Consider the following 23,371-nt stretch of genomic DNA (forward strand, 5'->3'; position numbering starts at 1 on the left):
ACGGCTGCGGTGGGCGGGGCCTGGTGTTTCCAGGCAGAGAGCGGCGCCAGGGTGAGGGGCTCGGAGAAGGAGGAGGAGCAGGGGCCGGAGGAGGAGCCGTGTGCCCAGACACCGAACGCCATGGCCTACGCCTATCTCTTCAAGTACATCATCATCGGCGACACGGGTGTTGGTAAATCATGCTTATTGCTGCAGTTTACGGACAAGAGGTTTCAGCCAGTGCATGACCTGACTATCGGTGTAGAGTTTGGCGCTCGAATGATAACTATCGATGGGAAACGGATAAAACTTCAGATATGGGATACGGCAGGGCAAGAGTCCTTTCGTTCCATCACGAGGTCATATTACAGAGGCGCGGCAGGGGCGTTACTAGTGTATGATATCACAAGGAGAGATACATTCAACCACTTGACAACCTGGTTGGAAGATGCCCGCCATTATTCCAATTCCAACATGGTCATTATGCTTATTGGCAATAAAAGTGATTTAGAATCTAGAAGGGAAGTAAACAAAGAGGAAGGGGAAGCTTTTGCACGAGAACATGGACTTATCTTCATGGAAACTTCTGCTAAGACTGCCTCCAATGTAGAAGAGGCATTTATTAATACAGCAAAAGAAATCTATGAGAAAATCCAAGAAGGAGTCCTTGACATTAACAACGAGGCAAATGGTGTTAAAATTGGCCTTCAGCACGCTGCTGCTACTAATGCCATACATGTAGGCCATCACGGAGGACAGCAGGGCGGGGGAGGCTGCTGTTGAGTCCACCCTTTTTACTGTCTCGCTGCCCAAATTCGGCTTCTCACTTCCTCTCACTCTCCCTTGCTCAGCTGAGACCTGAAACTATTCGAAATGGCTTTATGTCACAAGGCTTTAATCCTTCGAATTGTTGTATAACTTTGAATAAATGGTTAATGTTCACTTAAAAAGATTTTGGAGATTGTATTCATATCTATTTGCATTTGTTTTCTAGGTCAATTGATGTGATTAAATATTGTCTCGCGCCTTACCTAGGAACTGAACTGTACTAAACACTACAAAGTCATCTTGAGTATTTTAAATCTACTTGTATGGTTAAGTTTCCCAACATCTGTGGTGACCTAATGTTTAATATTCTAGAACTGTCCTCAAAGAGTTTGTCAATTTTCAAGGCTATAAGAAAACAGGAAGGCCTCTTTTAATTCTCTACTTATAATTTACTTTCCATATATACAGTTTAACCTGCTTGGGTGTAACCAAGCTTGAATTCTTTAAAGCAGTTGCATAAATTCTATACTGTTTAGAGCTTAAAGCTACAGAAACATTGTTAGGAATTGCTTGGACACTGAATTTTAAAATTTTTGACATTGTTAACAAGATGTTCATCTTCTCTTGTCACTAGTCCAAGAAAATATGCTTAATATACATTACTAAAGGCTATGTATGTGTTAACTTGTTTTAATGCCAAAAGTTTGCTTATGTGTCCACAATTTATTTTTTTTTTAAATTTATTTATGATAGTCACACAGAGAGAGAGAAGAGGCAGAGACATAGGCAGAGGGAGAAGCAGGCTCCATGCACCGGGAGCCTGACGTGGGATTCGATCCTGGGTCTCCAGGATCGTGCCCTGAGCCAAAGGCAGGCGCCAAACCGCTGCGCCACCCAGGGATCCCTCCACAATTTCTTTAAGACCTCCTCAGAAAAAAAAAAAAAAAAGACCTCTCAGAAAAGGATCTGTTTGCTTTAATGAATATTGTTGGGTAGAGACACAGTATAATGAGTGAAATGGGCAGAAGAACTCCCTACACCTAAGAGACTCCAAGAAGAATGAATGTCCATATTTAGATGGTACATTATGAGGACTTTAATCTTTCCTTAACACAATAATGTTTTCTTTGGCTTTTATTCACATGATTTCTAAGTATATTTTCCATGCAGGACAGTTCTTCAACCTTGGTGTACAGTAACTGTGTAAACTTTTTCTTTCAGTGGCAACCTATAATCTTTATTTTTTTGGGCAACCTATAATCTTTAAAATATGGTAAGTATCTTCTCTGTTTTGAAGGGGATATGACAATAAATCTACCAGATGGAAAATCTTGTCAAAAGTAGAAAAGCAAAAAAAAAAAAAAAAGGGGACGCCTGGGTGGCTCAGCAGTTGAGCGTCTGCCTTTGGCTTAAGGTGTGATCCTGGAGTCCCAGGATCGAGTCCCACGTCGGGCTCCCTGCATGGAGCCTGCTTCTCGCTCTGCCTGTGTCTCTGCCTCTCTCTCTGTGTCTCTTATGAATAAATAAATCTTTAAAAAAAAGTAGAAAAGCTTTAGTAATTTACTCAGTGTGATGGTTTTATCCTTTTTTTTTCTCTCCCTTGGTCTATAATAAAATTGTTACAGCAGTGCAAAATAAAATCCTATGTATAAAAAAAAAATTTCAAATGCAGAGAGGGGCCCCTGGGTGGCACAGTGGATCTGACTCTTGGTTTCATTTCAGGTCGTGATTTCAGGGTCTTGAGATGGAGTTCCTGTCAGCTCTGATCTCAGTGAGGAGACTGCTGAAGTTTCTCTCTCCCTCTCCCTCTGCCCCTCCCTGCTCACTCTCTCTAAAATAAATCCTTAAAAAGAAAGTTTTCAAATCCAAAGATATTGAACATAATTCTTTGAAGGGTTCTGAAGACATCAGATCTTAGATAAGACAGGCACAACATTAGGGGAACTCTGGAAGATTCCCCTTTATCTTCTGTGGCATCTAGGCAGTAGTTCACTCTGTAGGCAGTTTCTGCATTTCACAATCTGCAGATGGGGGAGAAAAACCCTGGAAAACTATTGTGTGCTAGTTATCAATTCCCGTGTGACAAATCACCTCAAAACAGTATAAAACAACAAATACTATCTCACACAATTTCTGAGGGTCAGGAATCTGGGAATGGCTTATCTGGGTGCTTCTGCCTCAGCATCTTTGCTGTCTGCTGGGGCTGTAGTCTCTGGACTTGCCTGGATATGGTGGATCCATTTTCAAGATCACTCACACAGTCGTTTGCAGGTTTCAGTTCCTTGGCATGGGGGCCACGGGGCTGCTCAGGGCAGGGCTTCCCTCCAAGTGTTCCAAGAGAAAGCCCAAGATGGAAGCCACAGTCTTCTATAGCATCATCTGGGAAGTGACATACCATCAGTTCAGCTGTGTCCTATTGGCCACATGAACCAACCCCAGTACGTTGTGGGAGGAAAATACAAGGGTGGGAATACGGGGGGGGGGCGGGCAGGGATCTTTGGGGGGTCATCTTGGAGGCTGGCTATCACATATGGTTCTGAAATAAAAATTCTCATGCCTTTCTGAAAACTCAGTAGAAAGTAATAATGCATGTCAGGTCATTGCCCACCTTCCCCAAAAGATGTCACAAAATGTTCAGTTTACAGTTTTGTGGGCAGTTCTTAAAGTTTTGAGATGAATCATAACCTTTTATCAAGATTTTTATTAAAACTTGAAAGGGGGCAGCCCCGGTGGCTCAGCGGTTTAGTGCTGCCTTCAGCCCAGGGCGTGATCCTGGATCGAGTCCCACGTCGGGCTCCTTGCATGGAGCCTGCTTCTCCCTCTGCCTGTGTCTCTGTCTCTCTCTGCGCCTCTCATGAATAAATAAATAAAATTAAAAAAATAAATAAAACTTGAAAGGAATATTTCCCTTCACTACAATGTGAGTAGAAATTAATATATTTTTAGATCTGTCTTACAACATGTATTTTGTAATTGGAGTATATTTCAATCAAAGGCAGGTAGATTTCTAATTAACCTGGTAAAGGAAAGGTAGGTAATAATCCCTGCTGATAATTTCATATCATTCTACATTTATAATTTAGAGGGCAAAATGATGAGAGAAAAAAAATCCAAAAGATTCCAATGCCTCCAACTCTAAGGCAATGTTTCAGTTACAGGATCTAATTTGTAGTATGCCCACCCAAGAGGTCTAACCTTTGTTGCCTAGGATATTCATGTTTAAAGCCATATAAGTGATTAATACTTTAAAATGAGCCTTTCAAATCATTAGGGTAATAATCACTTCATAATCTCCCAAAACTCTCAAACACAATCCTTTCTGGCCTTCACAATTTAACCTGTCTACAGATCTCTTCCTCTACTTTATGAAGCCAATAATATTTTCTGAATTGGCATTTTTCCCAAAGTTTTTGTTACTAACACACTTTTGTTACTACCCAGAATTTGTTTTATATTGAGTTTAGTAAGTAGTGTCCTTCTCCTTGGGCCCTCTGAGTTCCCTGGCAAAGCACAGGCTAAAATCCAAAGAACTGCCTTACTTTTGCAACCATAATGCTGAAACGATTTCTCTCCTCTAATTCCTCTGTTAAAGAAAAAAATTGTGTGGTGGGGAGAGGCGGAGAGAATAAATCATATTACTGGATGAAAAGCAGGCACTCAGAGACAAAACGGCCCTGTGTGGAAAGGAGACCATCTTCCTGGGCCTCTCCAGACCCTGCCACCTCAAAAGTGCCCCCAGAAGTGGAGCTGACCCCCACGAAAATGGAAGCTATGACATATTCCAGGAAATGTGACACATGAGCCTTGCAGTTTGATTTTATACTGTTCACATCTCTTAATTATCTTGAAATGAGAAAGCTGTAATTAAAAACTTTCAAAACACCAGTGGCGCAATGTTTGTTGAACAGATTTCATATGGGACTAAGCCAAAAACAGAAAAGCCAGATTTCTTCTAACCAACCCCCTCAATCCCAATTCCTTTCACAGTGGTACACAGCAAAGAAGCTTGAGAAAGGCACACAGCTTTCCAGACCTTTTATTGAAAAATACAAATAGTTTTACAGCATGCTAGGCATTGTTAAACGTTCTGCTCTTCTGTTAAGCGTGTTTTAGAGATCATTCTATACTACTGCATTGTGGCATTACTATATTATTCTAACAACAGCATAATGCTCTGTAGCATGAATGTGCTGGGATTTACCCAATCATCTCTCTTTTTTTTTTAACATTTCATTTTATTTATTTATTTTTAAAGATTTTATTTATTTCTTCATGAGAAACACAGAGAGAGGCAGAGACATAGGCAGAGGGAGAAGCAGGGTCCATGCAGGGAGCCTGATGCGGGACTCGATCCCCGGACCCCAGATCACACCCTGAGCCAAAGGCAGACGCTAAACCACTGAGCCACCCAGGCAACCCTAACTAGTCATCTCTTGATGGCGGGCTGCCAATGCTGCTGCGAGCACCCTTTTGTGCACATCCTGTGCTGCGTGCCCAGGTCTGGAGAGGAGAGGCCCACAGGCTGATGTTCCTGTACACACTGGGCACGTCTTCCCTTTCTTCCATTTCAATGGAATTAAATGTTGCCACTCTGATGTTTTCTGAGCAGTATCTTTATCAGAACAGACAGTAAATCCAGAGATGGCATGTATACCATCACCCACACCTTATAAACCCTCACATCTGCATCCATTTCAGTGCCTGGCCATGACCGGTAATTGATAGATGTTGGAGAGAGAGGTAAGAGCTAACTGGATACAAGGAGTATGAAATGAAAGTATTCATAACCCCAAGTCCCTCAAGTTAGAAATCAGGTCTTAACTTGGTTAGTGAATCAGGATTTAATTTGATCCCAACTTCTAGATGTAAGGTCCATCTAGGAAAAGTTTTAGCAAATTTCTTAGTTTGGGCAGAGTTGTGAGATGAAGATTCTTACTTCACTACTGACATTTTTTTTTAGATTTTATTTATTTATTCATGAGAGACAGAGAGAGAGAGAGAGAGAGAGAGAGAGAGAGAGAGAGAAGCAGGCTCCATGCAGGGAGCCTGACGTGGGACTCAATCCCAGGACTCCAGGATCATGCCCTGGGCTGAAGGCAGGTGCTCAACTGCTAAGCCACCCAGGGATCCCCTAAGCCACCCAGGGATCCCCACTACTGACGTCTTCTAAAGGAACTGTATGAAATGAAGGGACAAAGAAAATGTATGATTCAAGACCAAACAGTTATAGGCATATTTGCATTCATCCAGAGTTTACAGCATTATATATATGCATTGTAATGTAAAAATATACCAAATATATCGTACCCTCTGCCCATTGTCTATAGATTACATCCTTGATGGGCAGCTGAGCAAGCAAAGAAGGATGGCTTCCTTTGGGCCTGGAGTGGAAGCACTTCCTCCAGGCAGCGGGGCAGGGGACAATTCTTCCCCCAAGGTCCAGAGGTGACATGGCCCAGCTAAGTAGCACTGGCTTTGAAAAGGAGCAGATATAGGGGATAGGGAGGCTGATCCCATGGACCACTGCATACGACTGGGTGGTGGTTTTGCAGTTTAGGAAACCGACAAAGAAGTGGATACAATAGAGCAACAGAAGTTACAAATGAGTTTGTCACTTTGTGGAAAGAAAATGATAACTTTGAAATTCCCTAAGAGTGGTGATATTTCATCCTTAAATCTCATAACAAAGGACCAGGCTTAGTTAACAGTATAACAAACACTCACATGTAAGGATAAATTGTTGGTGGATCCTTCAGTCAACAGATAATCATGGAGCACATGAGGGCTAGGCCCTGTGCTCGGTGTTCCAGATATAATGGAACAGAAAGAGCTGTGATTGCCACAGGAGCTAACTTTTCCCAGGAGTACCAGGAACAAGCCAGCAACCACACAGCTGTCCCTGGTGTCCCCATCTGTGATGCTGGCTCAGGCCCTCTGCCTGCTTTGGTCAGTCAAGTCCCTGTGTTCTCCACTACCCCCTGACCAGCCTTGGGCCCACCTCCTTGCCCTACTGCCCTGGGGCTACCAGAAATGGGGAGCAGTAGTTCTATACTAATTAGAAATGGCTGGGAAATGGCCTTTTAGGTGATTTGTTTTCTTGCCTTCTTCCAAAAAGGAAGGGTTTATATCACAACATTTATATCACAGCCCACTCCTTGGGCATCCTCAGAAACGTGACTCTCAGGAAGGGGTGTGGGGAAAGGGCTTGCGTGCCAGTGAGCAGAGAACTCGATGTGACCCTTCATGCAGGCCTGGCCAAACATGGACTTTACTGTGTAAAGCAGCTTTAAGTTCAGGACCGGAAAAGAATCTCACCTTCTGAATAGTAAAATAAACCCCCAAACCAAAAATCAAAACAAACAAACGAAGTAAAAAAACCCTTGGATGACAGCATGTGTTGGCACAGCAGTATCTAACATTTTTGGGGGGGCGGTTACAGATAACACAACACCAACCTTATGGATATTTTTTCCAACCATATGAATATTAAAAAAAAAAATGTTCCCAAAGAGTCAAAGAAAGTCCAGGAAAAGACAACAAAAGTTCCTTTCTGTTTGGGCGGGGTACTCTGGTAAGTTTTTCCTGTTGCACAGAAAAGAACAGGTGAGATCGAAACTGTGCTGACCTTCACATAAGACACCTGATTTCTGTCAAAGGGCAACCTGAAACCAGAGAAAATATTTAATTTTCTTTCTTTGAAGGGAAAACCGTGGAACATCAGACAGTTATTTTAACAAACTTTTCTTATGGAAACGACCAAGTTGCTAAGAACTAGGCATTACTGGCATCGTTTGAGGGCTCACATGCTTTTTGATTGTGTTAGTTGATTTACTTAAGACTAGACCAGTGGCTTCAGGTATATTGGCCTAATAAACAAAGCTGACAGGGAGATTATGTTGAATCACTTCAGAGATGTGAGAACCATCAATTAGCACACAAAGCTCAGTGCCCTTTCTTTTCTTTTCTTTCTTTTTTTAAACATTTATTTTTATTTTTTTAAGATTTTATTTATTTGTTCATGAGAGACACACAGAGAGAGAGAGAGAGAGAGAGAGAGAGAGAAGCAGAGACATAGGCAAAGGAAGAAGCAGGCTCCCTGTGGGGAGCCCAATGCAGGACTTGATCCCAGGACTCCGGGATCACGCCCTGAGCCAAAGGCAGATGCTCAACCACTGAGCCACCCAGGCGTCCAGTGCCCTTTCTTTCAAATAGTAAGGACACAGGGAAACTTCAGGTTAGACTAAACTGTGTGTTCATCATGGCCTTGTGTAAGAGAATAGGCATCAAAGTGCTGAGGTTATTCTGTCCTTACTTAACATCATATGTGGAAACTCCCTTCAGGACTTCTCTTTGGGTGCCTGGGCCCCAGGTTCCTCTGAATCTGGTTTTTGATGCTGGAGATGGAGGCTGTCTAGTTTCTGAATATCTTCTATAAGACCATTTCGAAGATCCTCATTGTTTCTCAGAAATTCTTTCACCACTTCCAGTTGATTTAAGATCTGCAAGAGGAAACCATACAGTGCATGGCTTAGATCACTTTATAGCAGGCTCATAATTCAGAGGAAAAACTTACTAGGTCCAAGACTGGCTTCTGCTCCTGTGTCTTCCAATAGCTGGCTCTGGGCCACACAATGGGGGGTTTGTTTGTCTCCTCAAATTTTTTTGCTTTTAAGGGCTAATATCCAAAATATATAAAGAACCCGTACAACTGAATAGCCAAAAACTTCCTGAATAGGAACAAAGATGGACAAAGGACCTGAATAAACATTTTTCCAAAGAAGATGTATGATTGGCCAACAAGTACATGAAAAGGTACCTGACATCACTTGTCATTAGGGTAATGCAAATGAAAACCACAATGAGATCTCACTACATGCCTGCTAGAATGACTATCATCAAAAAGACAAGAGATAACGAATGTTGGAGAGGATATGGAGGAGAGGGAGCCCTTGTGAACTGTTGGTGGGAACATAAATTAGTGTAGCCAGTATGGAGAACAGTATGGAGGTTCCTCAAAAAATGAAAAATAGAATTACCCTATGATCCAGCAGCTCTACTTTTGGGAACACATCTGAAGGAAATGAAAACACCACATCGAAGAGATTATTTGCTCTCCTATGTTCATAAGAAGCATTATTTACAATAGTTAAGACATGGAAACAACCTAAGTGTTCATCGATAGAAGAATGGGTAAAGAAGATGTGGTATAAAAAAAAAAAAAAAAGAAGATGATGTGGTACATGTATACAAAGAGAGATATTACTCAGACATCAAAAAGAAAGAAATCCCACCATTTGTGATAACATGTACGGACTTAGAGGACATTATGCTAAGTGAAAGAAGTCAGGGAAAGACAAATGCTATATGATCTCATTTATATGTGGAATCTTAAAAAAAAAAGCCCCCCAAACAGACTCATAGAAAAAGAGATCAGATGTGTGGCTCCAAGAGGCAGAGGGTGGGAGGAGAGGGAATAGGAAGAAGGTGATCAAAAGGTACAAAGTTTAGTTATAAGATAGGTAAGTACTAGGGATGGAATGTACAACACGGTGACTACAGCTCGCACTGCTGTGTGATACATAGGACAGTTAAGAGAGTAAATCCTAATATTCACCTCACCAGGAAAAGTTTATTTCGTTTGGTATCTAGATGAGCTGATGGATGTTCACTAAACTTACCATGGTGGTCATTTCATAATATAATATACAAGTCAAATCATCATGCTACATGTCACCATAAATTTATATAATACTGCATGTCAATTATATCTCAATAAAAATGGGGAAAACTTTAAAAGTTCTTTTTTGCTTTAAAATCTCCTACATTGAAAAAAAAATAATAATAAAATAAAATCTCCTACATTTGGGGATGCCTGGGTGGCTCAGTGGTTGAGTGCCTACCTTTGGCTCAGGGCATGATCCCGGAGTCCCAGGATTGAGTCCCACATCAGGTTCCCTGGGGGGCCTGCTTCTCCCTCTGCCTATGTCTCTGCCTCCCTCTCTCTGTCTCTCATGAGTAAATAAATAAAAATCTTAAAACAAACAAAAAAACCTCTCATATATGTAGGAAATAGCCATATATCTATCTCTATATGTGTATGTACACACACATACACATACATATATGTGCACGTTTGTATACATATATAAAAATAAGAGGCACCGGGTAGCTCATTCAGCTGGGTAGCTGACTCTTGATTTTGGTTCACATCATGATCTTTTTTTTTTTTAATTTAAAGGTTTTATTTACTTATTCATGAGAGACACAGAGAGAGAGGCAGAGACATAGGCAGAGGGAGAAGCAGGCTCCCCGCAGGGAGCCTGATGTGGGACTCGATCCTGGAACTCCGGGATCATGCCCTGAGCCGAAGGCAGACGCTCAAATGCTGAGCCCTGAGCCACCCAGGCGTCCCAGTTCATGTCATGATCTCTTACTTGTGCTCTTTCTCTAGCTCTCTCTCAAATAAATAAAATCTTTAAAAAAAATCAGTAATGATTTTAAAGAATGTGGAAATTCCTTACATGTTTTCAGCCACTTACTACACTTGACATGTTTTAGCTGAATTGTTAAACCTGCTGGAGACAAACAGAGCACTATGGGTTGGCAGGTCCACATGAAGAGGTCTTGGGTGGTGACTGGCTGCTGCTGCAGATGGGCTCATGGTGGACATACTCCATACATGTCCCAAGGGGCCTGAGCAGCTGCTGCTCCCATTTGGCTCTGAAGCGGAATGCATTTTACAATCACAATTATACAAGCAGAGTGTATTTTAATGGGAACTCCTTTTTATAATGCTGTATATCACTGAGGCTTGTCAACTGAACAGAACAGAATGGAGATGATGAGCTCTCTCTGCTGTACGGTCCCTGGCCATCCCATGCTCCATGATATGTTGGTGCAAACTGTCACACTAAATTACCACCATTAACCATTTTTTTCTCAGCCTGGCTTTCCAACAGTAGCCATACTGTTTTAATGAACAGCAGAAACAGGTCTTGTGAAACAGTCACTGGAAAAGCCTGTGGTCCTAATACAAGCACAGTATTTCTAAATTCCTAGATGCCTGGTTTTTCATATCTTAGTATCTCAAATGAGAAGGTACCTTACTGTTGATAGTGTCTTACAATAGATTGGCAGTGGTTTTTTTTTGTTTGTTTCTTTCTTAGAAGTGACTGGATTAATGGCGTCTCACAGTCGATGGCATTCTAGATTCACTGAAATCTGGTTTGTCAAATCCTCTGACTTTGTGGAAACTAACCCTAAAGAACACGGATGACCATATATGGTACAGAACCTTCAAAAGACAGTAAGTTCACATATTGTGGAAAGCCAACCTTCAACTTCTTTGAGATAACATCACAATCTATCCTAACTTCCATTTTGATCAATCAAAATATCAAGAGACATGTCATGCTCTACTGAACAGAAAGCATGAAGAATGAGAATTTATCAAGTCTACCTAGAGATTTTGGGGACCCAGAGGACAAGCCAACTAACCCTAATTTCCTGTCTATAAAACAGAGATAATGAGGGCTCAAAATTTATAGCTGCTAGCTCCTCGGTGATATATGATCTGCAGGGCCACATGTGGAAAGGCCTAGAAACAGAGCCTTGAGACCCCCGGGGCCAGCCCTCACTCCCCAGCTGCATGGCCTGGTGTCTGTCAGTGCACGCTCCTGGTGGTTGCTGCCTCGCATGCAAAGCAGGGGACCTGGTCCCTGCCAGGTTCCCTGCCAGCTCCTAACTTACATAGACTCCTGGCTTGAGTGCACTGCTACTGATATATTTTGCTGTTTCTTACACTAACAGGAAAAAATAACTACAGCTCCCTGAGGAGAGAAGACAGAGCTACTGATGCCTCTGGGGCCTTAAGTCTGACCCCACCCCCACCCCATCCCTGGTTGTCTTCTCCTGTTCTAGGCTGTTTCTGACAAAAGCAGCAGAAACAAAACCCAGACTGGTTCTAATGATATTTTGAAATAAAGTATGACAAAACACACAGATTTAGAAAATAGAAGATTTAACCATCTTCTTCATCGCTGTCAATGCCTATGGTGTGCTTGGGGTGGGAGCATCCAAAAACCAGGGGTTCTCAGTCCCTCTGCTAAAAGAGCTCACTAAGTTGAATGAAGCATCTAGGTCAAGGTCAGAATGATTAACAGAGGCCTATGGAGCAGTGAGGAGCAGGGCTTAATGAATGAAACACACACTTTGTATTAAAGAAACACTTCGCCTGTGTTTAAAGAGGTTACCAGCAAACTAATTTCCTTGGACAAGGTAGAATGGAGAGGTAAAATGATTTGTCCAAGATCTCCTGGTGATCTAGAACTCTAATCCAGTAAGTACTGGAATCTGTCTGAAGTTTACTAGAATATAATTCTACTACTGTTCCTCCCCCCCCCCACTTTTTTTATACCTTGCATCTAACAAAGAGGATTCATTTGTCCTGTATTCCCTAGCAGGACTTAAGACCATCATCAGTCGGCACTGTCCTAAGCTGGAAACCTTTAAACCCTCCCTTTCCACTTTCTTCCAGTCCCATGTCACACTCCAAATACTCTAAGCAGCCACTAAGAGCCATCAGCTCTGCCCCAGCAATGCCTCCAGATTCCAGCTCCTCCCCTGCACCTCCAGTTTCTATCTTTTTTCCACTCTCACATGGCTGTGACAACCTCCCGCTTGTCTCCAACCCCCAATGACCATGAGTTAGCTTTCTAAAAGCCACATTAGATCTATTCAGTTTACTCTTTCTTGCTTAAAAATACTTGTGGGGGTGGGGGGTGCCTGGGTGGCTCAGTCAGCTAAGCATCTGCTTTCAGCTCAGGTCATGATCACAGGGTCCTGGGATCGAGCCCCACATTGGACTCCCTGCTCAGCGGGGGTTCTGCTTCTCCCTCTCCCTCTGCCTTTGCCCCCCTACTCATGCTTGCTCTCTTTCTCTCTCAAATAAATAAAATCTTTAAAGAAAACAACCAACCAACAAACAAAGAAAGCATCTGTTTGCTCCCCACTGCTTTTTAGGAACAAGGCCCAAGTCCCTTGCAACAGCACAGCAAACCTTCTAAAATATGGCTTCAAGCTAACCTGCCTTCCCATCTGACCATCACTCCTACACTTGCCTTCTCATTGCTCAGGTCCAAGCTATTCTTTTATACGTCTGCAACTGCTGCTCCTTCGGCCCAGGATGCCCTCTGCTCTTGCTAGTTTGCCAAACTCTTGTGTGATTCCGCTAGTCCTGGTTCAATGGCACCTTCTCAGCAAAGTTTTTTTTTTTTTGTAATCCCCCCTGACCTGCAGAGAAGCCCCAGAGCCTTTTGTTCAGAATCTTGTTGTAGCCCTCACCATGTTGTCCCATTCTGTGCATACTTTGGGAACTCAAATGTTCGCTGACTGAGGGAAAATATTTGTGTAAAGGTAATACTAGTCTGTGTCAAAAGAAAACTTTCTGGCAATGGGTTGATTTCTAAATCAGAAACATAGCTGGCAGTATGTTAAAATGAGCGACTCTTCCTCCCTGGCGCCTTTCTTTGATTTGTTTACTCACACAGAGTATAGGATGCTTTTTTTTTTTTTTTTTTACCTCTTCAGGCAACACATCTTGTTCTTGTGCTTGAAGATAGATCTCTTGAAGTTTTTCCTTTAGTAATTCCATTTCTATTTCATTGACTTGGCTCTCACTCAGGTAAACTCCTGTTTCATATTCACAGCCATCTCGCTGATCTTCTGCAGGGATGTGAACAGCCCAGTCAGATGTCAACAGCTGTTGGATTACCGAACAAATATATGAATGATGGAATGGGAAAGATGTTTCACTGGATTGCTCAAAGAACTTAAAACTAAACATCTTTGACTGGATCCACTTTAGCAATATCCTGTGACCAGAGAAAAGCTTCTCAGCATTGGAACAATTCTGGATTTCATATCAACATTTCTTTCCCCTGCTTACATTCTAAAATTTCATTTAAATCTAACAAACTTCAAATTCTAAATGAGTGAATGCAGTTGCCTTTCCCACTTTTGTTCTTTATACCAGAACCGTTAAACCTGATTTTTACCTGTTCTATTCTAGTGTATGCTGCCACAATCTCTGGGATATTCTTGAATTCATTCAGGAAATTTTGGATCTTCATCTGAAAATCTCGAAGCCACAGAGAAGACACTTTCATCTCTGAAGAATGCATGATCTCGTTACGACACTTAATCACCTACAGAAAGGCAAAAAAAGGTTTCAAAGTCAAACAATGGGGTAAATGGAGATTTTGTAGTTCCAATGGAAAATTCCAGAAAGGCTTTGTTAACTACAAAACCCACAAGTGTGGCCTGTAGTTGCTATCAGGGTTTGAGGGGATGTTTGACCACCTGCTACTTGGCAGTCATTGGAGTGAGAAACACAAACAAGCCTACAACTCTTGCTAACTCTTGAAATCTTGTTACTGGCTGGTTCTCTCTTACACAAGTCCCCAAATCTCTTAACTTAAAACTACCGGCCAAAGAGCAAGAGCAAGTTTTCTGGCTCTGGGTACACCCAAAGGCTGAAGCAGACAATGTGAAAATCTTTTGAATATTGTTGGAGCTCCAGGAAGCTGGGCCAAGGGAGTATTTTGATGTGGAAACTCTGATGAAAAGAAAATCAGGGACGCGTGGGTGGCTCAGCAGTTGAGCATCTGCCTTTGGCTCAGGGCACAATCCCAGAGTCCTGGGATCGAGTCCCACATTGGGCTCCCTGCATGGAGCCTGCTTCTCCCTCTGCCTATGTCTCTGCCTCTCTCTCTCTCTCTCTGTCTCTCATGAATAAATAAATAAAATCTTAAAAAAAAAAAAAGAAAATAAACTTCTGCCTATATTTTGGCAAACAATTCTGTCTTATCTCACACACACACACATACACACACACACACATTTTTAAGTAGGCTCCACACCTAGTGTGGAGCCCATCACACAGCTTGAACTCACGACTCCAAGGTCAAGACCTGAGCTGAGATCAAGAGTCAGATGCTTAACTGACTGAGCTACCCAGGTGTCCCATGTCTCATCATATATTAATATGTAATTCACATAAAGTCTTCTACATTTTTAGTTAAGAGACACAAAGGGGTCAGGTCTATACTGGGACAGTTTTTGCCTCTGCTGATATCACTCAAGATTCTCAGTCCTTTCAGCTGCTGGCATGCCAGTGAAATATACATGTGTTTCTCTGCATATTATATATCATCCAGGTATGCTACATACTCTTTTTGAAGAACCTCAGAGTAATAAATGTGCAAGAGTTGCTCTCTGGTGAAATAAAGTCTAAAGCCCACAGAGAAAATATGACAAGCATCATGATCTATTCTGACACTGTCGGTCCATTAGTGTTTTTATTTCCTTCAGCTCCGTGGACCTTGCTCTTGCAACTGTCTAGCTGAAGACATTCAGAAGGACAGGATTCAAATGCTGGCATACGACAGAGTGACACACTGCTTTCCTATTTTTTTTAATGGGGAAGATTACATTATGTTTATGGCAAACCAGAAAAGAGAAATTTGTGGTTTATCTATTTTGGCAGCGAACAGTATAAAATCAAGGTGTTGGGAAACTTCAGTGAGGGAGAATTAAGGGGTCCTATATTCACACACAGCTTCTCCGACGTACAGAAGGGGCACGCGCCGTGATCCCCACTAGGCCTCCCGCTGCTGGTCTCATCTTCACAGTCCCCCTGACCTGCCTAACTCTCACTGTATGGTTTTAAATCCAACGGCTCTTACCTCTGTGACTTTCTTTCGATCAACTGTGAAGTGATCGCAGGAGTTGATGAGACTTAAAAGAGCAACGGCATCACATTCCTCAGGGCCTGTTTTGTCCGTCAGTCCTCGGGGCATGAAGGCCTACAGCAGGGGAGGCACAACGGATGTGGATACCGGAGGCTCCTCCAACCCCAGGAGCTAGTGGGGCAGGTGTGATCTGCCTGTTTCCTGAATGATGACCGAAATTCTCTTACTGAGTTTTCGAGGTTGAGCCTCGTGAGTCAAAAACACAAGTCAGGAACCAGTGTCAGAGCTAAGCCTTGGCCAAGGGCAGTAACCGAAGGGCTGCTCTGCCTGTCCCTCTGCTATCAGAAATACTTAAACACTCGACAGAACTGGTTTCCCATCCTTTCCCAATGGGGTATAAGCAGGCAGCAAGGGTAGGAAGCACCAAAGTTTCAGTGGCTGAGCTGTTGAGAAGGTTCTTTAAAATTTAAAAATAGTTACTCCCAAGTGGGAACTGTAAAGATGACTTAAGCAAGGGGTGCCTGGGTGACTCAGTTAGTGAAGCGTCTTCCTTTGGCTCAGGTCATGACCAGGGTCCTGGGATCAGGCCCTACACAGGGCTCCCTGCTCAGTGAGGAATCTGCTTCTCCCTCTCCCTCTGCCCCTCCCCCTGCTTGTGCACGCGCTCTTGCTCTCAAATAAATAAAATCTTAAAAAAAATAAAGATGACTTGAGCAAGTTCAGTATGATGGTAGCACAAAGTTAAGAGCCTGGGCACTGCAGTGTGACACAGCTGGGTTCACATCCCAGCTCTGCCACTTGCCAACTGTGTAGCCCTTACTCTCAAGATTTCTCATCAGTAAGTAGGGGATAAGTGTTGTCATCAGCCTCGAAGGATGTTGTGAGAATTAAATGAGTTAATGCAGGTGAACCACTTGCATGGTGTCTGGCACACGCTAAACCAATAGGCCATAAATGTTGGCATAGATTATGTTGATGGTACTAGGCAAGCATGACCTATTTAGGAGTTACAGATGGAATCTTAGGGTTTGAGATACTCGATACATCAGAAGGGCCTTGTTCTAGCATAAGCTTGCCTTTTGTAGGATTTTAAGGCATGGACACCCAAAATGGTATCACCACAAGGCTTGGGAATGTTTCTTTCCTGAAATAGTCTCAAATTTAAACCTGAATGCAACAACTTTACCAAGCTCAGAAGCTCCACCAGTGACTAGAAAAGATGACATATGAAAGACAGCTTGCAGTAAGAACTCCAAATAAAAGGAACTGTTCCCTTGAAAAGAAACACATCTCAGGAGGCAAGCAAATGCAGTGCTTCCTACAGTGCTGCTCATGATGAGATTCCAAAAAGGGCTTGTGATCAGGGCCCACACACCCCAAGGAGAGTCCCAGCTACGTTCCTGACAGTGGTAGAATCCTTGCTGGAGCCTCACATACTTAAGAAGAACTTTGTAGGGGTGCTTGGGTGGCTCGGTCAGTTGGGTGTCCACCTTCAGCTTAGGTCATGATCCTGAGGTCCTGGGATAGAGCCCCAAGTCAGGCTTCCCATTCATGGGGAATCTGCTTCTCCCTCTTCCTCTGCCCTTTTCCATTGCATGTGCTCTCTCTCAAATAAATAAAATCATTAAAAAAAAAGAACTTTGCATGCACTGAATGGCCCATATCGAAAGGTACAGTAAGTAGTGAGTACCATTACTCTTTCCATGTCTTTTTTTTTTTTTTTTTACTCTTTCCATGTCTTAACAGCCACTGACATACTGAGCCTCTGAAAGTCTACGATGGATGCTCCGATGTTTTTTGTTTTTTAAAGATTTTTATTTATTTATTTAGAGCACCCCAACAGGGGGAGGGGCAGAGGGAGAGGGTGAATGAGAATCCCAAGCAGACTCAGCATTGAACACAGAGCCCAACATGGGGTTTGATCCCATGACCCTGAGATCATGACCTGAGCCAAAATCAAGAGTTACAGGCCCAACCGACTGAGCCATCCAGACGCCCATGGATGCTGCGATGTTAACACAGAAGTTAACTCATGTATTACAACCAAACTAGTGCAATGAAACTGCAGGAAGAAAAATTACTTCAGCTCCTCTTGGGAGGATGATCCCAAAGTTATAGGGGTCTTAGGTGCCTCAAATCCAGGCATAGTTTTTCTTTTCCATTACAAGGTGCATTTTCTCACCAATATGGGTTTGTCTTTTCCACATTCTTGCTTTAGTCTAGTAATGATTTCCCTTTCTTCTGAACTAGAAGATGACAAGGGAGGCTCTGCTGCCTCCTTGCCACTGAAAGGAGTTTCTTAAAATGGTGCCAAGTGCCACTGTGTTCTAGACATCAAATGCACGGCAGTGGGAAACATGTGTTACTGCCTCCCATGACCCTCTCCTGCCTCTTCAGTGAGTAGATGTTTTGTTTTCCAAAAACAAACAGAGGCCAGATCTGGCTCTGGAAAGGAGTTTAGAGTTTCTTCTAAAGACTTCTTCAGGAAGCCTCCCAAGGGTTAGAAATTAGAAAACGATCTAATTTCCCCTCAAAGACTACATATCCTGCCATGTGGAGAACCAACCAGGGGGTGACCAGATGCCACCAGAGCAGCAGAGGTGGCTGGGTGAGAGGCTGAGGCCAGAGGCCAGGCAGGAGGTGGAGAGAAGGAATCCAAAAGTAATTTGCAGCTGTAAACAAGGGGGCAGTAAGTGGGAGAGATGAAGCGAGGGTGGTTGTAGGTAGCTGCTGCTGGGGCGTGGCCACACTGCAATGGGTTGGGCAGTCCAGGTGGCAAGTCCTGCTTGAGAATCCAAAGTGCCCAGGGGGTAATAAGGAGAGGGGTTGAGCATGCTAGATAGGGGCACCTGGAACTCAGAAGAGAGGGCAGGGCTGGGGGCACGAATTAGGGATACATAGCATGAGTGTAGTATTTGGTGGTGAACTCCATGGGCCAGGGCAGTACTGCCAGAGGAAAAGACGGGGACAGAAGAGGCCTGAGAAAGGCTGGCTGAGGACCGGAAAGAGGCTTTGGAGGAGGAGCGAGGGAGACAAGAGACCCATGGGGGACAATGATGACATAAAGCCTCAAGTGTTTCAAGAAGAGGGGCCAGTCATGCAAAATGCCCCTGAGGAAAGAGAGATGGGGCTGGAGAACTGAAGGGTCACATGTGCCCGACAAGACCGATGCAGGGGGCTGGCAGGGGCAGAAGCCACACTGTAAAGGGTTGAAGAGTTACGGGCAGCTGGGGAAGAGAGAGCAGGCATAAAACCCTTCCTGAGAAGCTCCACAGGGTATGCATATGGGAGGCAGATACAGAAATGGGGACAGAGCTAGAGGGAATGGCTCAAGGGAAGCTTTTCTTTCTTTTTAAATTTTATTTTCCAAATATATATTCAAGCAGTTTTATTTTTTATTTATTTATTTTTGTTAAGCAGTTTTATTTTTTATTTTATTTTTATTATTATTATTTTTTATTTTATTTTTTAATTTTTTTAATTTTTTTTTACAGTTTTATTTTTTAAAACGGCTTTACTGAGGTACAATCCACATACCAAACAATTCACTCTTTGAAGCGTATGGTTCTCTGTGACAACATGAATGGATCTTGAGGGCATTGTGCTAAGTAAGTCAGAGAAAGACAAATATTGTGTGATCTCACTTCTATGTGGAATCTAAAAAAACCAAACCAAACCAAACCCAAGCTCGTAGATATGGAGAACAGGCTGTCAGAGGTGAGGAGGTGAAGGGGGTCAAAAGGTACCAACTTTCAATTATAAAATACGTAAGTCATGGGGATCTAATGTCCAGCATGGTGACTATAGTTAATAATACATACTGCATATTTTAAAGTTGCTGAAACAGATCTTTAAAGTTCTCATCACAAGAAAAAAAAACTTTTTCTAACTATGTATGCTGATGTGGCAATCATTTCTTTTTTTTTTGCAATCATTTCTTAATATTTACTCCTATCACGCCATTAAAGTATACATCTAAAACTGATACAATGTTATATGTCAGTTATACCTCAACTTAAAAAAATGTAGTTTCAGTGGTTTTGAGTATATTCACAGGATTGTGTCACCATCACCAGTTGATTTTAGAACACGTTCAGCACCCTAAAAAGAAGCCCTATACATCTGTTAGTTATAATCTCCCTCTTACCCCCTGGCCTTGGCAACCACTCGTCTTTTTGTCTGTGTTTCTGCCCATTCTGGACATTTCATATAAATGGAATCATACAATATATGATTGGCATCTTTCACTTAGTATAATGTTTTCAAGGTTCATCCAATGTCCTAGCATGTATTAGTACTTCATTCTTTTTTTTTCAAGATTTATTTTTATTTATTTGAGAGAGAGAGAGAGAGAGGAGGGGAGAAGCAGGAGGAGAAAGAATCCCAAGCAGACTCCACACTGAGAGTGGAGCCTGATACTGGGCTCAATTCCACGACCCTAAGATCATGACCTGAGCCAGAATTAAGAGTCAAATGCCCAACCGACTGAGCCACCCAGGTGCTCCCACTTCACTCCTTTTTATAGCTAAATAACATCTCATTGTATGGACAGGGCACATTTTGCTCATCCATTCATTGGCTGATGGACATTTGTGTTGTTTCCACTTTTTGGCTGTCATGAATTGTGCTGCTATGAACACTCATGCACAGGGTCTTGTGTGGATGTGTATTTCCACTTCATCAAATACAAACCTAGAAGTGGAATTGCTAGGTCATATAGTAACCCTATGTTTAATATTGTCTTTTTAAAAATTATTTATCTATTAAAAAATTTATTTATTTATTCATGAGAGACACAGAAAGAGAGGCAGAGACATAGGCAGAGGGAGAAGCAGGCTCCCTCCAGAGGAGCCCCATGTAGGACTTGATCCCAGGACCCTGGGATCACGACCTGAGCCAAAGGCAGATGCTCAACCATTGAGCCACCCAGGTGCCCAATAATCTTGTCTTTAAAAAATTTAAAAAAAAAAAATTTTTTTTAAATAAACCAAGACAGTATTAAAGCTATCTGTATGGTGGTGGGAATAAGCTCGGGCGGGGAGAGAGTGGATCCCTGAGGCCTGAAAGTCCATGGGCAGGTGGGAAGGGCTATGATCCAACATACTAGTGGAGGGCCAAGGTGGTAAGAAGATAAATGTCCTTCCTTCTTTGTAGCAGAAGAAAGATGGTGCACATGGGGTGCGGGTAGGTTTGTAGGTCTGGTAAAAAGATAAAGCAGGTATCTATGGGCATGTATCAACTCCAGGAAAAATGCACAAAGTCAGTAGCTGGGAGCAAAGGTGGCGGAATGGGAGCGTGGCATGGGAAAGGCAGCAACAATTGTCCCCAGGAACAGGAGCCCTATACAGAGACGTGGCCAGACCACTGGGGCTCATGATTAAGAACTAAAAGTGAAACCAGTCAGCTCCCTTGTGAGATTATTCCCCTGAGCATGATCAGATGATGGTGTCATCAGGGCTGCAGTTGGGCCAATCAAGTTCAGAGAAAGGAGGGTAAAAAGGAGGATGTGGTTGGAGAATAAACACTTGGGTTGGACTAGAAGGTCTTTTGGTGACAGCAACAAAAAGGTGCATGAACAGGTGACATGGGCTTCAAGAGAATTCCAAGGGTATGAAAGCAGCAACAACGACCACACAGGTGAGGGATAGTCACAGTAAAGGGCAGAATTTTAAGTTTCTTTCTTTTCTAGGTAAAAGTAAAAGTTGGGAATTCTATAGTGGCAACAACAACCAAAAAAAAAAAAAAAAAAAAAAAAGAAGAAAGAAAGAAAAAAAGAAAGAAGAAAGAAAAGGGGAAAGAAGGTGTAGATATGGTGGGTTTACGGATCCATGATAGCCACAAGTCTGTGGCCACTGATCAAGTCCAACTTCCTCATTTTTGAGGTTAGGGAACACAACAGCAGTTAAGCTAGGACTCTGATCCCTGCTTTCCAGGCACCAAGCCTGTGCCTGTTGCTAATTAGTGTGTAGACTGACTATAAAAGTTAATTTGGGTTAGAAGGTGACTTTGCCCAGCCCCACCTGCTACTGGGCTTCTGGAAAACAAAAACAAACAAAAAAAATTCCCCAATTGGGGAAGTCACAGCTAGGCAAGTCACAGCGCCAAGATCTAACAGTCTATCTGGCTGCCCTCTCCACCTGACCTCCCCAAAGTTTTATGCCTTACCTGGGCACTTGAAGTCCTTTCTGTTTTAGCTCTAACTTCCCTTGGCTTCCTCTGCTATCCTGATGGCACTCTACAGTCAAAATGAGCTACTCAGGGAGCCTACACTCAAAAACGTTTGCCTTACGTGTTTCTCCCTCTGGGCCTGTGCCCATGATGCTCGCTCTACATCTTGGGTCAGTGTCTCTTGTTGAAATCTTTCCAATATATTTCCAAGCAGGGGTAGCAAACTTAAATGCCTTGTTAGTAGTATCAAGCTTCTACATCGCTAAGCTAGAATGGATGCAGTACAACAGCTCTGAACCCCCTGGACACTAGATCGTAGATCAAACACTCATTCCTCTCTATCTCTGCGTCTGTTTATGAGGCTCTAGGATCCAGGTGACCAGCTACCTGGTGAGTCAGCCACCCTCCGGAGCAGGTGCTTACCTTGGCCACCTCCCAGGCATCAACTGGCCAGCGGCGCGGCTGGCAGTTCCCCCAGTGGACGTCTCCATTCCTGTTGGTGTGGTGTTTCAAAATCTCCCGTTTCCACTCCGCGCATACCTGACACTGAGGCTGAAACTACAGGGGGCGGCGGTGAGAAGGGGCCCGGCAGGGAGGGGTGGCATCTTGGGCAAGTGAGCCCGAGGTTTTGCGGTCAGCGCCGCCCCGGGGAGGGCTCGGGAACCAGGACGGGGGCTGGGAGTAAAGCCAGGGGCTCACCTGGCGGGCCCGCGGGCTACACCGTGAGCCGCTGCGGCAGGCGGCGCGGGGGCCCAGGCTGGGGGTGGCGGCGAGCAGACCGCGATGGAAGGCGAGTACCTCGCGGGCGACGAAGCCCTGCAGGCAGCCGCGCAGCAGCAGCAGGCAGTGGCCCGCCTTCACCCAGTTCTTGTACTCGGTGCAGTTGAGGCGCGCGGCTAGCTCAGACAGCACCATGTCCCCCTCGGGCCCCGCGCCAGGGGCGAAGAGCTGGGGGCGAGGGGCGAGAGGCGGGGCCGACGGCACTGCGCAGGCGCGGGAGCCTGGGCGGTGCCGTCAGCCAGGCCCCGCCCGGAGCCCGCCCCCACGTGCAGGCCGAGGCAAGGGGGCGGAGCCTTCTGGCTTAACGGATACGCCCGCCCCATCCGTGTTGGGTGACAGCTGACGCGAGTCCTTTATGCAGTGCTCGCCCAGAGCTTGTACCTGAGTAACAGCCCGCTTGTCTGTTCCCCCAAACTGAGACCCTGCCAGTACCCGATTCGACTCCCTCTCCTGTTGTCCGTGCTCTTTTATTGTAGAGATGTGCAAGATGCTCAAGGCAGTTTTTGAATGATGTACGTTCCTTGCATTATACAATTCTATAAAGTTTACTTAGTTCCTAAGCCCAATAGGTTGGCTGTAGCAAATAAAGGCATTACTGATGTGTGACCGCTGGTGGCCTATACCACGTGTCTACCACGCACCTGCAGTGTGCCAAAGTGACACAAAGCTTAAAAACATCCGCCATTGGGCCATCTAGCTGAAGCAAACAGGACGACGCATCCCGGATGGGTTTGTGGAGGGCTGCACTACCCCAAGCCATATAAGGGCTTCTTCCACTATTGTCCTGAGGCATCCAGCTTAGATGATGATTTAGTAGTCTGTTACAATTAGTGCTTCTTACCTAAGGCAGTCTTAACTTCCAAGTAAGTGCCATGAGGATTAGAAGGCAATGGACTGTCAATCCTGTCATGACAAGAGGTTCTTTC

General features: G+C 43.8%; 2 protein-coding genes across 6 annotated transcripts; one reads left to right on the forward strand and one right to left on the reverse strand.

Moving 5' to 3' along the window:
• Nucleotides 1-82: 82 nt before the first annotated feature.
• On the forward strand, nucleotides 83-929 carry LOC112673177 (ras-related protein Rab-2A-like). Its single transcript, XM_035711548.2, has one exon. It carries the CDS (start codon nucleotides 121-123, stop codon nucleotides 760-762), a length of 642 nt encoding a protein of 213 aa, XP_035567441.1. The 5' UTR covers nucleotides 83-120; the 3' UTR covers nucleotides 763-929.
• CXHXorf38 (chromosome X CXorf38 homolog) lies at nucleotides 542-22,665 on the reverse strand. 5 transcript variants are annotated; one of them, XM_025468837.3, is made up of 7 exons: nucleotides 22,365-22,664; nucleotides 22,089-22,223; nucleotides 15,492-15,611; nucleotides 13,803-13,952; nucleotides 13,328-13,507; nucleotides 8,060-8,246; nucleotides 542-3,126 (listed from the first exon to the last, which is right to left on the reverse strand). In XM_025468837.3, exons 1-6 carry the CDS (start codon nucleotides 22,578-22,580, stop codon nucleotides 8,085-8,087), a joined length of 963 nt encoding a protein of 320 aa, XP_025324622.1. In that variant the 5' UTR covers nucleotides 22,581-22,664; the 3' UTR covers nucleotides 542-3,126; nucleotides 8,060-8,084. The 5 variants fall into 5 exon arrangements, with proteins under 5 accessions (XP_025324622.1, XP_025324621.1, XP_025324624.1 ...); XM_025468836.3 differs by lacking the exon at nucleotides 542-3,126 and adding an exon at nucleotides 4,768-7,409; XM_025468839.3 differs by lacking the exon at nucleotides 542-3,126 and having other exon boundaries at nucleotides 7,699-8,246; nucleotides 22,464-22,663.
• Between the last annotated feature and the right edge of the window lie 706 nt (nucleotides 22,666-23,371).

This window comes from Canis lupus, chromosome X (assembly GCF_003254725.2).
Source record: "Canis lupus dingo isolate Sandy chromosome X, ASM325472v2, whole genome shotgun sequence".
Taxonomy (NCBI): domain Eukaryota; kingdom Metazoa; phylum Chordata; class Mammalia; order Carnivora; family Canidae; genus Canis; species Canis lupus.